At 28.7% G+C, this 15,056-nt stretch overlaps 1 protein-coding gene and 1 pseudogene across 1 annotated transcript; both read left to right on the plus strand.

Annotated features, from left to right (window-relative positions):
* The first annotated feature begins 1,356 nt into the window (after nucleotides 1–1,356).
* On the plus strand, nucleotides 1,357–6,612 carry LOC131841086 (uncharacterized). Its single transcript, XM_059189324.1, has 5 exons — nucleotides 1,357–1,398; nucleotides 2,454–2,540; nucleotides 5,738–5,815; nucleotides 5,910–6,045; nucleotides 6,443–6,612. The coding sequence occupies exons 1-5, from the start codon at nucleotides 1,357–1,359 to the stop codon at nucleotides 6,610–6,612; spliced, it is 513 nt and encodes a 170-aa protein (XP_059045307.1).
* On the plus strand, nucleotides 2,634–4,162 carry LOC131841165 (uncharacterized; annotated as a pseudogene).
* Nucleotides 6,613–15,056: the final 8,444 nt, after the last annotated feature.

Consider the following 15,056-nt stretch of genomic DNA (forward strand, 5'->3'; position numbering starts at 1 on the left):
CCGATAGGAAAAATTTTCTCAACGTATTCAATCCTATATTCTTTATACATTTTTAGTACATTTAACTATGTTAAATCTGAATATACAAATAAAAAGTTTTCACCCCGTCACAAGTATACAATTTACATAGTTAAGTGTTTTGAGAAACATATTGTTGTATAATAGCAATTATTTCATTTTCCAGTTGACTATAATGCTGATAACAATGGTTTCACACTATATTACAAATCTCTATGGAATGGTTGTGCTGAATTTACAGGTCTGGACTAATTTATATTTTGATATAATTAGTTAACTGTAATATTAACAAAATACAGGTAAATATTGTCGTACTACCTATTATCCCCGACTTAGTCCACATTATCTGTCATCCCTTATTTTACATTTTCCAAATTCCTTTTAGAGATAAAAAGGAGGTTAAATACTTCATTGTAATACTTAATATATTCATATCAAATTTAATTAAGATCCGTTGAGGCGTTTAGCCTTGAAAACAAAAAGATGTACAGTTATTAAATTTATATATGTCTGTTGGTCTATCTACACTACAAAACAGATAAAATTAATAATATTTCTTAAAAATACATACTGATGATATCAAGAGAGTATATTTTATCATCGTATTCATTTGCAGTAGAATATTTACATGTTCTACTAAAATAATAAGAATCATAGAAAACAGTATAACAAATATCCGATGACAGGAAACCAATTCATTATCTGTGGTTTCACTACAATTCTACGACCTTTATATTGTGGAAATGAAACAAGAACCATTTTTTTAATTATACAGGTACAAAGTAATGATATCTTTTTATCCACCCTAGGTATATTACATAAAGAAAGATGGTATTAAGAGTATTATACATTTGAAAATTTTTGCGAAAGTAATTAATGTATTTCATATCAATTTCTTATGAAAATAATGTGTAATTAGATTAGACTAAATAGATTTTAACGAACAATACCGTTATTTAAATGGTATAGAGCTGACAACCTAACGTATTGTGGTAACCTTTAGCTAGAAATAACAACAACAAGAACATGCGTGGTCATGTGACCATTGTGGTATCTCTTAAGCGTTGCCATTTGTAATGACTTAAGTCATAGGTCATACTCTGAAATTTCACTGCTATATCGTACCCTTCAAATGAAATATAGCCTATAAGGCAAGCTAAATGACAGGAATATGATATAAAATAATTATTAGAGACAGATGATGAGACTCTCTGTCACTAATAATTATGACATTATTGATTAATATTAATTCCATTGAATTAGATTCAAGGACCAAAGATAAAACAGTCCTACATAAGTTATTTATTCTTCATGGAACAAATGTTTTTACTATATACAATGTCAAGAGCAGCACAAGATGTCCAAAATAATAAGGAATATGTAAAAAGAATGATTTGCAAACTGGCAATAACTTCAATGTACAGTAAGTGGTATTGCCACTATTCATATTGTCTATACTTCCAATATTTAAGAACTATCTATTACTTACTACGAAAAAAACATATGGCTTGATTCGATTGTGTTATAGATTTTTGTTATGTTACTTCAGTAATAATTATATAATATATGAATTATTTCCAGGTGAAAACAATCGCAAAAGGATTAAGAATCTGTCACGTTTCTTTAACAATAAATCTGTATTAATTTGTACTAAGCCCTGTGGCCTAAATTTTGCGGTAGATATGACTCTACTGCCAAATATTGTAGGATTCTTTGTATCGTATACTGTTATTTTTTTGCAATTTAATAATGTTATGTAGACGTTAAATAAAAAGACTTTATAGTTATTATAAGATTTTTTTTTCATAATGACCTTCTATGATAATAACTTACAACAATATCCAAACTTAACCATTCGATTAAAAACAATAATTGTAACTATATAGATGTTAGTAATTGCAATGTGTATAAGAACAGCAACTACAAAAATATTAATCACACAACCACATCTAGTACGGCCTGATTACTACGGGACTTTTTCCTATCACACCAATCTCTTTTTCATTCAATTACATTATTATATCGTAACAATTATTATTCAAATAATACTGGTAGTAATAAGTTATTAGATATTACAAAATATTTCATTAACTTAACGGTACCTTGTCTCATACCCATTAAAGGTATTAAATTGTTTTGTAAAGTAACGAATTAAGACAAAATTAATAATAACAGTACAGGTATGATATCGTTCTTCAATTTATAGTAAAGAGCACATGATCAATGTACATAATGACGGAATAAAAAGATAATATTATAATTAGTGAAAAATGATTAATATACTAAAGTGCATAATACAAATGGAAAACTTTGTCTGTATATACAGAAATTATAATGAATACAGTAAATTAATGAAAGTTTTTGTGTTAATTCGTGTGGTATTTGATATTTCATGTATATTAACTAATTGTATTGTATACATACATTATTATAAGTACGAGACGATATATAATAACATTTACTTTATCTTATCTCATGCAAACTCTCTAATATTTATTTTATTTTCATTACTATATAGTGATAAATTTAGTAATTTAGTTTTAAATTTAAACAACTGTTATTTTTATTCGTTTAATAATATATACATTAAACGTATAAGAAAGAAACGAAACAGAATGCTTCTCATTATCTACTTATTGTGTATTATAAAATTACTTAAAGTAATATATTTCCGGGTTACTGGTACTTTTGATATTTTTGGTATGACTACTTTTATGACATACTATTTGCAAATTGTTCTAACGGTTTGTGATATTAGATATGCAATAGAATTTATTGCATTTTCATATATTTTTGATGTATTAGCTGAACAGCTACAGTGCATCATACGTGCTATAGAAAATAAGAGAGTAACGACAGTCACTGTAGCAGAAACCTTTGATAGGTAAATAAAATTATCGCAGAAAATAAGTCCGAAATTACTGCATGGTTTACAGCCTATGTACACATTGCAAAAAGTTGCTATTTAGCAAATTCTATTTTCAGTATTCAAGTGAGTTTATTGATTGGTGATGATGAGATGAGTTTAGTAAATTACTATTATAGTCTAAATATATCTTATAAATTCCAAAAATCATATATAATCCAAAAATACTTACTTCCGTTTTCAATTAATTTGGCGACGTGTACGTACTGACTTCCATATTTGACCTAGAGGTCATTTAATATATTACATTCTACACCATTATTTACTAATTCACATATTTCACATGTGGAATATGTATTTATGTATGCGCATCTAAGTCTGATCATCTGATTTAAGTTATTTTCCTCATTTAATTTATATATTTATATAGAAACTTAACTGCATTAGTTCATCTTTCAGTTGACCATTATGCTGATGACAGCCGCATCGCATAACGCTACAGTTCTATATGGATCGATTGTTGTAAATTTAGAGGTTAGAAGTTTTTTACGAATCACTGCTTCTATTGTAACTACTGACATTCGTATCCAATCGTCATCTAACCGAGTAATCTATTTCATTTTAATTATAGAAACATGAATTGAAGATGAAACAGTCCTACATGTATTATATTAGTATAATAGAAATGATGGTCATGTTGTATATAATATCTAAAGCAGCACAAAAAATGCATAATAATAAAGATTATTTGAAACGCAGGTTATCCAAAATGGTATTATTTTCAATAAACGGTAAGATTGATATTTTTTCTTATGTTGGTGTTCATTATAATATTGAGCACAAGAATGTACCTACTGTTATTATAAACTTAGGGCTAAAATGAAGTCAATAGCATATACTCTGTATAACAAAAATGAGGCTTTTATTCCATAAATGAATAAATTAAATAGTAAAATATTGTCGTTTATACAAAAAAATTAAGAAGACATTATTCTTAAGAGAAATTATTTATTTACTGATAAGTAAGTAATCCTATTTGATAAGGGTCTATTAGTAAATATAGAGATGATGAGGAGAATGATACTACTAATAAGTTTTATAATTCCAGATAAGAACGATTGTAAAACTATGCGTGATCTATTGAGGGAAGTGAATATAAAATGTATTCGCGTTAAAGTTTACGGCGCCATTACTGTGGATATGACACTGCTACCTATTTACACTGCCTTCGTCACATCGTATACCATCATCGCTCTTCAATTTAATAATATTGTTTAATCCTTTAATGATATTGAGATATAATATGATACTGTATTTTTCGTAAAGTACTTAAGTAAAATCATCATAGTGGCCCAATAAGTTTGTATCGAATAAAAGATGTTTTAGTAATGGCAGTGATTATTAACTATGAATAAATAAATTAAGCACATGTAATTGGTTGATTTATTACTGATATAATCATACCTATATAAGTTGGGAGTATTTTGATGGTTGATGTATAAAAAAATAATATATTAAATTACACAAAAAGTTGACACGATTACACGTTTAATATATGTATATGTTTAAGCATAGATCAAAAAGTAAATATACTATATTGATCAAACGTCTGTATCTAAGTTAGTGAAAATCTTTAAGCCCACGCACACATAATATTTAAAAAATGATGTACTTAAGTAACAACAGGAAAAAATTTCCGTCCAATACATTAGTAGCCATTTAAGTAGGCACATTAATTTAAAAACGTTAACAATAGTACCTATTATTACCAGTAACCTATTTCATAATAATTTATCATTAATTCCGACATTTTCAGTTATTAAGTACTTCAATGGTTAATAACATCAGTTCCCTTGTCGTTAAGCAAACAGGTAAAAGAAAAGGAAACGAGAAAATGTTAAAGCAGATATTAAAATTTGTGATTAAAATTGAAAATATGCTATCCATATATAGAAATTACGATGCCTTTTCTAAATGCTCAAAATCATTTATCTTGATACGTCTATTTTTAGAGCTGACAGTAATTATTGGAAACTTTATTAATTATATGAATGGATATTATAAAACACAAACGTTATCTCAAATCCTCTATCGTGTTCTGAACTTCGTCGTTTCCAGTATAACAATTCTATTTTCGTGGCATCGCAGTGAACAATTTATACTTTTACTTTCTAATGTAAAATACACCACACAGTACTTTGTTCCTGATAACTTGTACATTCATAATATTGAAAGGAAACGAATGAAAATAAACGTACTAATTTGTATTTGTTGCTTGTCAAGAATTGTCGCTTTTTGTTGGAACTTTATACAACCAGTATTTAGGATATCTGGCATGTCTATATATCTCAATACTTTGAATCAGTTGATGTTGCTTTTAAGCGATCTCCGGTCTACTATCGAATATTGCTCATATTCCTGTGTGTTGTTTGTCATCGCTGAACAAATCCAATGTATTACGCGAGCTATAGACAAAAAAAATAACGCAAGTATTGTAACATCGTGCTCCTGCGCTGCATCACGAGACAATAGTGAAAACGTAGATATTTGGTCTAGTACATATAAGTATATTATTGAAAGTTTTAATATTTCAAATTCAATTTATGGACTACTGGTAAGTTTCTTAATTGATTTAATTGAAAACCTAACAAAGTCAAGGACTCTTTAGATTGAGTATGGGAAAAAACAGTCTGTAGGTACCACTCGTATACCCATTCTTTAAGTATTGTCACTGAGTATGACAACCTGAGTATTAAAATAATCTTTTAAATTTAATATAGGCAATATTAACACTTATGAGTAAAGAAAAGTACAAGATCTTTTCTTAAATTTTAATTTAATTTTCGTTTACAGACAACTATTATGCTTGTGTCATCCGAGTTGCGTTATATAACAACATTCTATTCAATTATCGCCACAAGACAGAAGCAGGTGAGGTTTTTAATTGATTTCATCTACTTTAGAGTGCCTGTATTTAGTACATATCTAATTTTGTTTTTAGGATTACAAAATAAAACCAATTGAGTATTATAATTACATTATAACGGTTATGATTTTGATGTGCCAAATTTTTACATTGTCGAAATCAGCACAGGATGTTCAGAATAATATAGACCATATGAAACGACGGTTATGCAGATATACTATCCAATCAATCATTAGTAAGTTAATACATTATTGTCACTGATATAAAATATAAATAAATATTTTATTTTTTTAATTGTATCTAACAAAACTTTTTTAATGTAGCCAAATACGAGTATTACTTATACAGTAACTCGTTATATAATTTTATGTTATTATTTTATTATGAACGATTTGACTACAAAGTAGAATAGGTTCTACTTTGTATACAAAAATTCTGTACAAAATACGCGATATCCATCGTATTTAGTCAAACTTTCTTTAAATAGCTTTATTATATGCAGACTATTTTTATATAATTTTGTTAATTCGGTATGGTACATTATTTAAATGTATCATACCCAATTTACGTATAATATAAGGTACGTATAACGCAACGGCATCATTTTATGATTTCCAATACATATTTTTCAGACCGGAAGGAGTACAAAGCGTCAAGGAATTTTTTTCGACAACTCGTTACCCGGCCGATATCCATTCGCGTGTTTGGCTTTATCAGTGTGGACATGACCTTAGTACCGACATGTATCGGCTTCATCACCTCGTATACTGTTATTGCTTTGCAGTTCAATAATGTTATTTAGTTTATTTTTTATATGTTTACATAAAGGAAATGTTCAGTTATTGTATACACGAAATACTAAATATACAGTTGTTGTAATATACCTTCAGTCATGTGTAGCATATTTTTGTACATTTGTCAGTTTATGAAACTTTTAATGCATAATCAATTTAGATATGAAGTTTTTATAAAACATTAGTAAGAATGAGCCTGGAGAATTTACACAGGGCAATCTAGTTTTAAGCTCTGCTGGTTTATATTATGGGTACTAAACGACTAATAGAAATACTTGAATACGTATTTTTATAAATGCTTACTTGATATACATAGGAAATAACCAGACCAATAGTAACCATCATAGGCACGAATAGAAATATTTGTATAGTGCGAGGAATTGAACTCGCGATCATCGGAAGAAGCTAAAGCTCTAGATCACCGTAGCCGTGATATTATATTATACATATGATTATATTGTATAGTTTAGTAATAATTTTACATTACTTTTTATAATAAAGGCTAATTAATAATTAATTCCAATGGATTTGAAAATATTTGATACATATAAATATATTTTCAATAATAATAATTTATCTAAACTATCTTGACAGTATAAGTTTTACAGAACTCTAACACTGTGGTCCCATGAAAGCTTATTTATTTATCCGTGAATATTCATCAAAAATAAATATTAATTAATAATTAAAAATATATTAAACAAATTTTTAAATATGTAAATGTGTACAGAACCCTATATTAATTTGGAAAGCGTTGACAAAAATGTTACTAATATTTTTTAAGTGCTTTGGGACGCATTAATAATATTGTGAGCGCACTAATTTATGACAAGGGCGTTAATATTTACTGAAGGTGTTTCTAATAGAACGTAACTTTTACTTTAAGTTGAGAGTCTAAGTAACATGGGCATAAAAATGCTGCATAAAATTTGTATTATAAAGATAGTTACATGGGTAGAAAATCTTTTTTGCATCTACAGAAATTTTCTTTTCTTCGATAGCTTTACTCGAATTTTAACAGCGACGAGGATAGTTATTGAATTAACTATTATTACCGGGCTTGTAGTTGTTTACTTCGACATATGCTACAAATTACAACCTATGACTGAAAATATATGTTTCACTGTGACCAACATATCTGCGTATGTACTTATTACTGTGTCATTTTATAATAAGGACAAATATAAAGAATTATATTTGAAATTGCGAAATAGTTGTGAATACTTCAGAGCTGATAATATATATCGCAAGAATATTGATAACAATCGGTTATGGTTAACAATTACAGTAACCATATTTTGTACGGGGAGAGTGATCAATTTCGTCCGTATTTGTATGTGTAATGAGTTTGATGTACGTGGCGTACCATTGTATATGAGTTATATATATCATACGAATACAATGATTGCTGATCTTCGGTATACAACAGAAATTTTGAATCTTGCGTGTATATTAAATATTTATGCTAGTCAACTAGATACAATAACACGTTCAATTGAAAAAGATATATCGATGCCAGCTATACCTGATTTCGATGTAATTGGGCGCTTAAATACGTATGAATGGTTTACGGCTTATGTGCGCATTAAAGAATGTTCTGATTTGACTAACGCAATATTTGGAGTACAAGTAAGTAAGACTATATCCGAATATATCCTTAATATACTATAAATAAAAAGAGCTAATTTTGTTATAAGGAATAAAAACCCCGTTTTCACTGCACCAATTCAAGATCAAAAGGTACATTACATTATTCAAGGCTAGAACTGACAAAGTTATGAGTGCATAAACAATATTTGTTTACGGTTACGATGTTAATAAATATTTTTAATAAATATAGACATTGCATCTAGCGTGAATGTAACTAACGCACCTCAAAAATTCGATAAAAATAAATCCAAAATATCGCCAACTCCATATTAGCAATATTACCATATGTGCAATTTATAATAAAATTGATATGCTTCTTTAATACAATTTAATATATTTTTCAGCTAACTATAATAATTGGAATGTCATTGTCACATTATATAACCATTCTCTATACTATGACCGCACTAAACTTCAAAGTAAGTTGTTTTATAGCAATCAAGTACATCATAATTTACAATAGATATATCTATGTATATTGCAACAGTTAACAAGAAAAAATACTACGAGTTGCATACAAAGTCACTTACTAATGATTATCTTTATAAAAACATCTCTGACTATCTGTCTTATAATTATAATTTTAAGTATATTTTATTTATTAAGTGATTTTACTGCAGGTTAAATATTATATATATTCATACCTGTTAATAGATGGACCGATTTTGATGCATTAGCATGGATTTAGTCAATCATTTGTGAAGTTCTTATTCATTCAGTTCCATAATTGTTTTTTTAGTTTCAGTTCATAATCTACTTTTATTTTTGCGTAAGCTAATGTAACTTACTAAATGTCAATTAGATGAAACCTATGATTAACTTTAATATTGTTACATACATTACTGTATCCACAAATTGAAACACAGTTGGTTTCAATTAAGCTTAAAAAAAGATCTGTTTAGGCGTTTGTTCTGTCAACTCACTAACCAACTTTGTATGATGGCTCTTTTTTATATTTTTGCATTCATTAGGGTCGTGGAATGACACCCAATCAGATATATGTATACATCATGGTGCTATTCGCGGTCAGTCTACTATTATATATATTGTCGCATGCAGCACAACAAATTCAGAACAACGCGATACAATTAAGGAGAAAACTTTGTCGCCTTCACTTAAAATCACTTGGGAGTGAGTTTTAATTTTTTCTTATGAATGAAACACAATTTCACCAACTGATAGTAAGTAATAAACGTTGCCTATATACATTAACAGCATCACGGATAAACATTCATTATTATTAAAAATTAAAGAAATACGTTTAGAGATTGTTATAGAAATCTCGTAAAATTTTACATTTATTTGTTGTTTACGCATAAATGTATTTTAAGAGGTCCTTATTCAATATATCCTTGTTTAGATTATAGTTTTTAGTTACTATTATTAAAGTGTAATACAACTTTCTTTTTATATAGTTATATATTGATTCATAATATTTGGATCGGCCATGATAGAAAGATTAAAATAAGACGAGAAAAACTGGCAACAAACTCAACTAGTACATTTATTTATGTTATTATTTTTGTTTTGGTATCAAGTGTTTACCAAACACAATTGTGTTTGGTAAACTCAAACAAACTGTTCACTTCAATTGTTATTCACATTTTTATTCATTATAATTATATATTCTTAAAATTGATACTATTTTAGATACATCATCAACCTGTATGTTGGAGTACAAAGTGACGCGGGGTCTATCACGGTTGATTGCTACTCGGCCGATTGCTATGAGTTCATTTGGCTCCGTATCTATAGACATGACACTATTGGTATCCTGTATTGGATTCTTCACCACCTACACTGTCATTGCACTACAGTTCAACAATGTTGTTTGAATTCGTAAAATAAAGGAATTAGTCATAGAAGTTGTTTTAGTTTGTGTTTTATACAACTGAAATGGCCAACACTTAAATTGTGGAATGAACTACCGGGCGAGGTTTTCTCGAGAGACTACAGCATAGGGTTTTTGCAAGAAGGGTATATTAAGGTTTCTTAGGGGTCAGCAACGCGCACGTGACACTCCTGGTATTTCAGGCGTTCATAGGCTACGGTAACTATTTACCAACAGATGCGCAGTATGCTTTTTTGCCAAATTGCCACAAAAAATAGGCAAAAAAGAACAATCACATACGTGAAGATCGATACGAAACCTTATCATGTGATACCTCCATAGTACCTTCATATAATGCCATTCCGTAGGAATGAAGTGAATGAATAAAGTAAGTGAATAAAATGTCACTCCTCCATACTCTGTTATTTTACTCCTATAAAATATACATACCATACAGGCAAACGCTTTCATTCTGATGGTCGTGGGTTCTTTGCGAGCTCTAAACATTTGTATTCGTGAGTATGTTTATTTGTATCAGTTTGGGTATTTTCTATGTTTTTCCAAAAAAATGATTAGGCTAAGTTGTGTACTACTCGACTTAAACGTTATCAGTGAGAATGTAATATATACCAATAATTATATTTTTGACTATTTTTGTGAAAATAGAAACATCGATAACAAATCAAAATAAAGCAAGAGACGGTAGTGGGCTGGTCCCGTTGGATTCCAAAATACACAATGAAAGGCGGACAAGACATGTCATTCATTACAACATCTATAGTTATTTCTGAAGTCTGGAAGGTATTATAACATTAATATGAGCAGCTTTGTTTATGTGTATTATTTTGTTTAAATTGCTGCTACTATTACATTGAATGTGCTTAGTTTGTAACAATTTCAATGGCACAGTAACAATTTCCTTGCGTCAGTTTCGAACTAAGTAAATACGGGTCCTGATTAGGCCCTCCTCACGTTCGCAGACCACAGTCAGCGTTTTACAATTCCCATTATTTTTTCCTCAATCGTTTGTCCCAATTTCTTAAGTAGAGTCTCTACGTTTTGAAAAACTAGTGCCCGTATATTCGACTAGGCGTAACTATGAGAACGTGAAAATTGTATTAAATGAAACTTTCTGTGTGAATGAAACAAAAAAAAACCCATTACATTTTTAATTTTAGAGATTATTAAAAAAATGTGGGTATATTCAATTGCCTCTGAGTAAGAAGTATGGAGGCATTTACATCCTTCCTCAGAGGATGAAGACAACTAGGATTATGTGTTTTTAGGCATTTCGGAGAACTGTGCCACTACTGTTATTGCCGTTGTTTTATTTATATCAAAAAGTATATTCGATGACTTAGCCTAGCACTCGAAATACTACAATATACTTGTATTACTTCACAGAAGACAGTCGGCAGACGGTCGACCCTTATAACTACTATACATTTTTTGTAATTGAAGCAAAGTCCTGTTTGTGTGTTGTTGTATAGATATTGTGAAGTTAATCATAAATAAAACTTTAATAATATATTAAAATGAGAATCACAGCAATGGCCTTCCAAAAGAAAGACCTGAAAAACTGTGAGTAGTAGCTGAGGGGCGGTGTGGCGATAAAATGAAAATGAGGAGGCGGGGGCTCGTTAGCTAACGGTCTTCTCACTACGCTGTCCGTCGATTGTCACCGACTCAATATTTACAATTGTCCCATCAACGAAATGAGTCTTATACTAAACGCTCTACGTTCCAAAGTTCTCTAGCACGGAGCACTTTTAAAAAAGCTGGCGGAACAAAGAACGCATAAAATTCTGCAATACAAAGGATTTTCAGAAATGTAACAGACATAATGTCTAATTAGATGATTCGTTCCTTGCTTTTAAAAATTGAATCGAAATATAAAAGCAACCTTTGACGGGTTTACTCTGAATTATAGAAACAATTTACTCGAATATGAAATATATTTGACTTGTTGCAAATATTATTTTTTATTACATCTTTCTTTTAATGTTTTGTGATTCTTTTATTGAATTTTTTTATTCATATCGGAGTAACTGCACCACAGATAACAATATTACTACAGTATTACGTATCAGATGAAGTAAATGGTCTTTTATATTTAATTTCTTACTTTAGTTTAATACTTTAGTTTCAATCTGTTTAGTCTTGTCGTTTTAGTTAAAATATTAGGTATTAATTTATTTATAATTTACACCTAATATAAATAATTTAATTTATTAGAATATTAAAATAAAATTTATTATAAATAATAATAATAAACCACTATAATTGTTACTGTAATAAAATACTAACTATACTAAAATATTGTTACATGGTGTATTTTTGTACATGTATGGTATATTATAACAATTTTATATATATCATTAGTATTGTATATATTTGTATAATGTTAAATATTTTTTATATTTCCATTGTTTATAATAAATTTTTGCACAACCCACGGTTGATTAGCCGATTATGTCACTAGATTCGCCATATATATCTACGTTAGTTTACCTTTATTTTATGTGTATATATACATATCATTAATTAATAAAAATAACAATTATAATTTTTTTTTGCTTTCTACAAATCGGAAAGTTGTTTTAATTAGTAGTAATAATAGTTACTGTCAATGAACATTTGTTGATTACATCAATTTACATTTACAATTTCATAATATGTATTTTTCAGAACAGTAAAGGTAGCTACTCGTATTTTACGCAAGTGATACAAAAGAACTGAGTATAAAATAATGTACTAGTTATATATAATCCTAATAGAAAATAGGGTAGAATACTTATAAAACAAAAGCACTTTCATCAAGAACTAAAATAAAATGTTGAAATCTGAAATATATTCAAAATTATACGTAATTATTAAATCTATATACGTGAAGCAATTTTATAGTACATATACAGAAAGATAATATATATAAGATAATCTTCAAACTTATAATTTAGATTAGTTATCGTCGAATTTCAACTATAATATCGAGTAAATACCTCATTAACGTGTCTTAAAACACAGAGTGCAATTTAATCTCGGGGCCAGACGACACTATCTGTATGCTATCTGTAGTGAATGAAGGAAAAGTGCAAACAAGTGGGACTAAGATCTCTTTTCAGAAACCATATCTCGCCATTCACACACACGACGGACGTTAACTGTTACATACGAGTATTCATACGTAAGCGAAATTACTTACAAAGTGCAAATATACTACACAGGATTTTTTTCCCAATATTTAAGCTCATTTAAATAAATACATAACCAACCTCAGAACTATTTGGTAGGACTGCACAACAAAACTTATTAAATTATTAAAAAAAAAATAGATATCCAATTTGAATAGTCATCGTTGAGTACACATTTTTAATGATATCCCATAACTTTCTAACCGCAGATCAGTCGAGAAGAGTCAAATAAATGTTAAATAAAGCACTCATAATTACTAAATAAAAAGAAATAAGACGGACATACCAAGCAATGTCTAGGCCAGTATTCTAATCTTGTTGACATCTGAGGCTTTATGGGCTTGTTTAATGTTATATAAAAATAATATATTATTATACTTTTTTTCAGATACTTGCAGTAAAAAAAGTACAATCAATTTGTAACTGGTATTGTTCCATATTATTATAATATATTAAGTAAAACTTAAATTGTTTGTCTTGCGTAGAGAAAGTCTCTTTCTAATTTCGTAGATTAAATGTATCCTTAATATGACTAATATTAATAAATGTATTGATAAATTTGAAAATTAACAATCTATCTCATAGTTTAACTTATTTTATATAATGTGTTAGTAAAGTTTAAATATTATATATAGTTAATAAGTAGTTAATAGTTTAGTTTGCCTTAGAAGGCATATTTATTATATAATAAATAAAATTAACCTCATAATTATATCGTACTAAAAAATAAATATAAATGTAAATTGTGTGAAATGAATTTGTCAACTACAATTGGGTACAATGTATCTTTTTCATAGCCGATATTTACATAGAAACCACTTTGCAAATTGCTTCGCTTGGCAAATGGGTGGATAGTTAATCTCAACTCTATATTGCGATGTAATTTTGAAAGTGAAGTTACCTTTTATGCAAAACTAGCACGAGTATTCGAAATATTATATGTAAGTAATTTTATTATACCAGTTAACAAGCGACCAGCCCGGCTTCGCACAGGTATTTCAATTAATTTTAATCAATTTATACAAAACCTACCTACACCCAAACTTTACTTGAAATCTCGCTGTCAATCGTAGACAGACGCGATGGAGTCTTCGTTTTGTAATATGTATAGATTTACATATAATTATTGTTTTTTTTAATATATTACTTTCATAGTTTCGAATCAAAAGGAATAATTTTACACACTATATTACAGAAATAGAGAATATGTATAATACTAACAAATCATCCCCCTGAATTATATATATATATATCTGTTGGCTGACCTATTGAATAAATGAAAAAAAAATTAAGAATGTAGTCTATCTGATGATTTATATCAAACAAACAATATGAATGCGATGTTTTCTATTATTAAAAGAATCTATTAAAGTCTCCGGGGTTTAATATTTGTCATTACAAGAGATGAAAGTAGCTTTAGAGCCGGAGGGCTGTGCGAGCTGTAATACGCGCCCTTAATCCCTACGGGTCCCTCTTGGCATTCTACTGAATTTGAAAAAGTAGAAAATTGCCTCGCGTATATTTTGCGTCCTTATGGTCTTTCTATGATTTATTCTGTATAAAAAATCATAAATTCTTTTCTTTTTATTAATTATTAGCGATCCGCCTCAACTTCGCTAGGGCTGAACATTCTATTATAGATTGAAATCTTCGTCATTTATTACCCTGCTTATAGATAAAAATCGCTTAAAATAAACAGGATTAATAAAACAGGAGTTTTTAAAATTATTAAAAATATCAGATCGACTACGTCCGACCGGTAATACATTGTTGTAATAAG

This window comes from Achroia grisella, unplaced genomic scaffold, assembly GCF_030625045.1.
Source record: "Achroia grisella isolate CSIRO2021 unplaced genomic scaffold, CSIRO_AGI_Agris_v1 utg1573, whole genome shotgun sequence".
NCBI classification, from domain to species: domain Eukaryota; kingdom Metazoa; phylum Arthropoda; class Insecta; order Lepidoptera; family Pyralidae; genus Achroia; species Achroia grisella.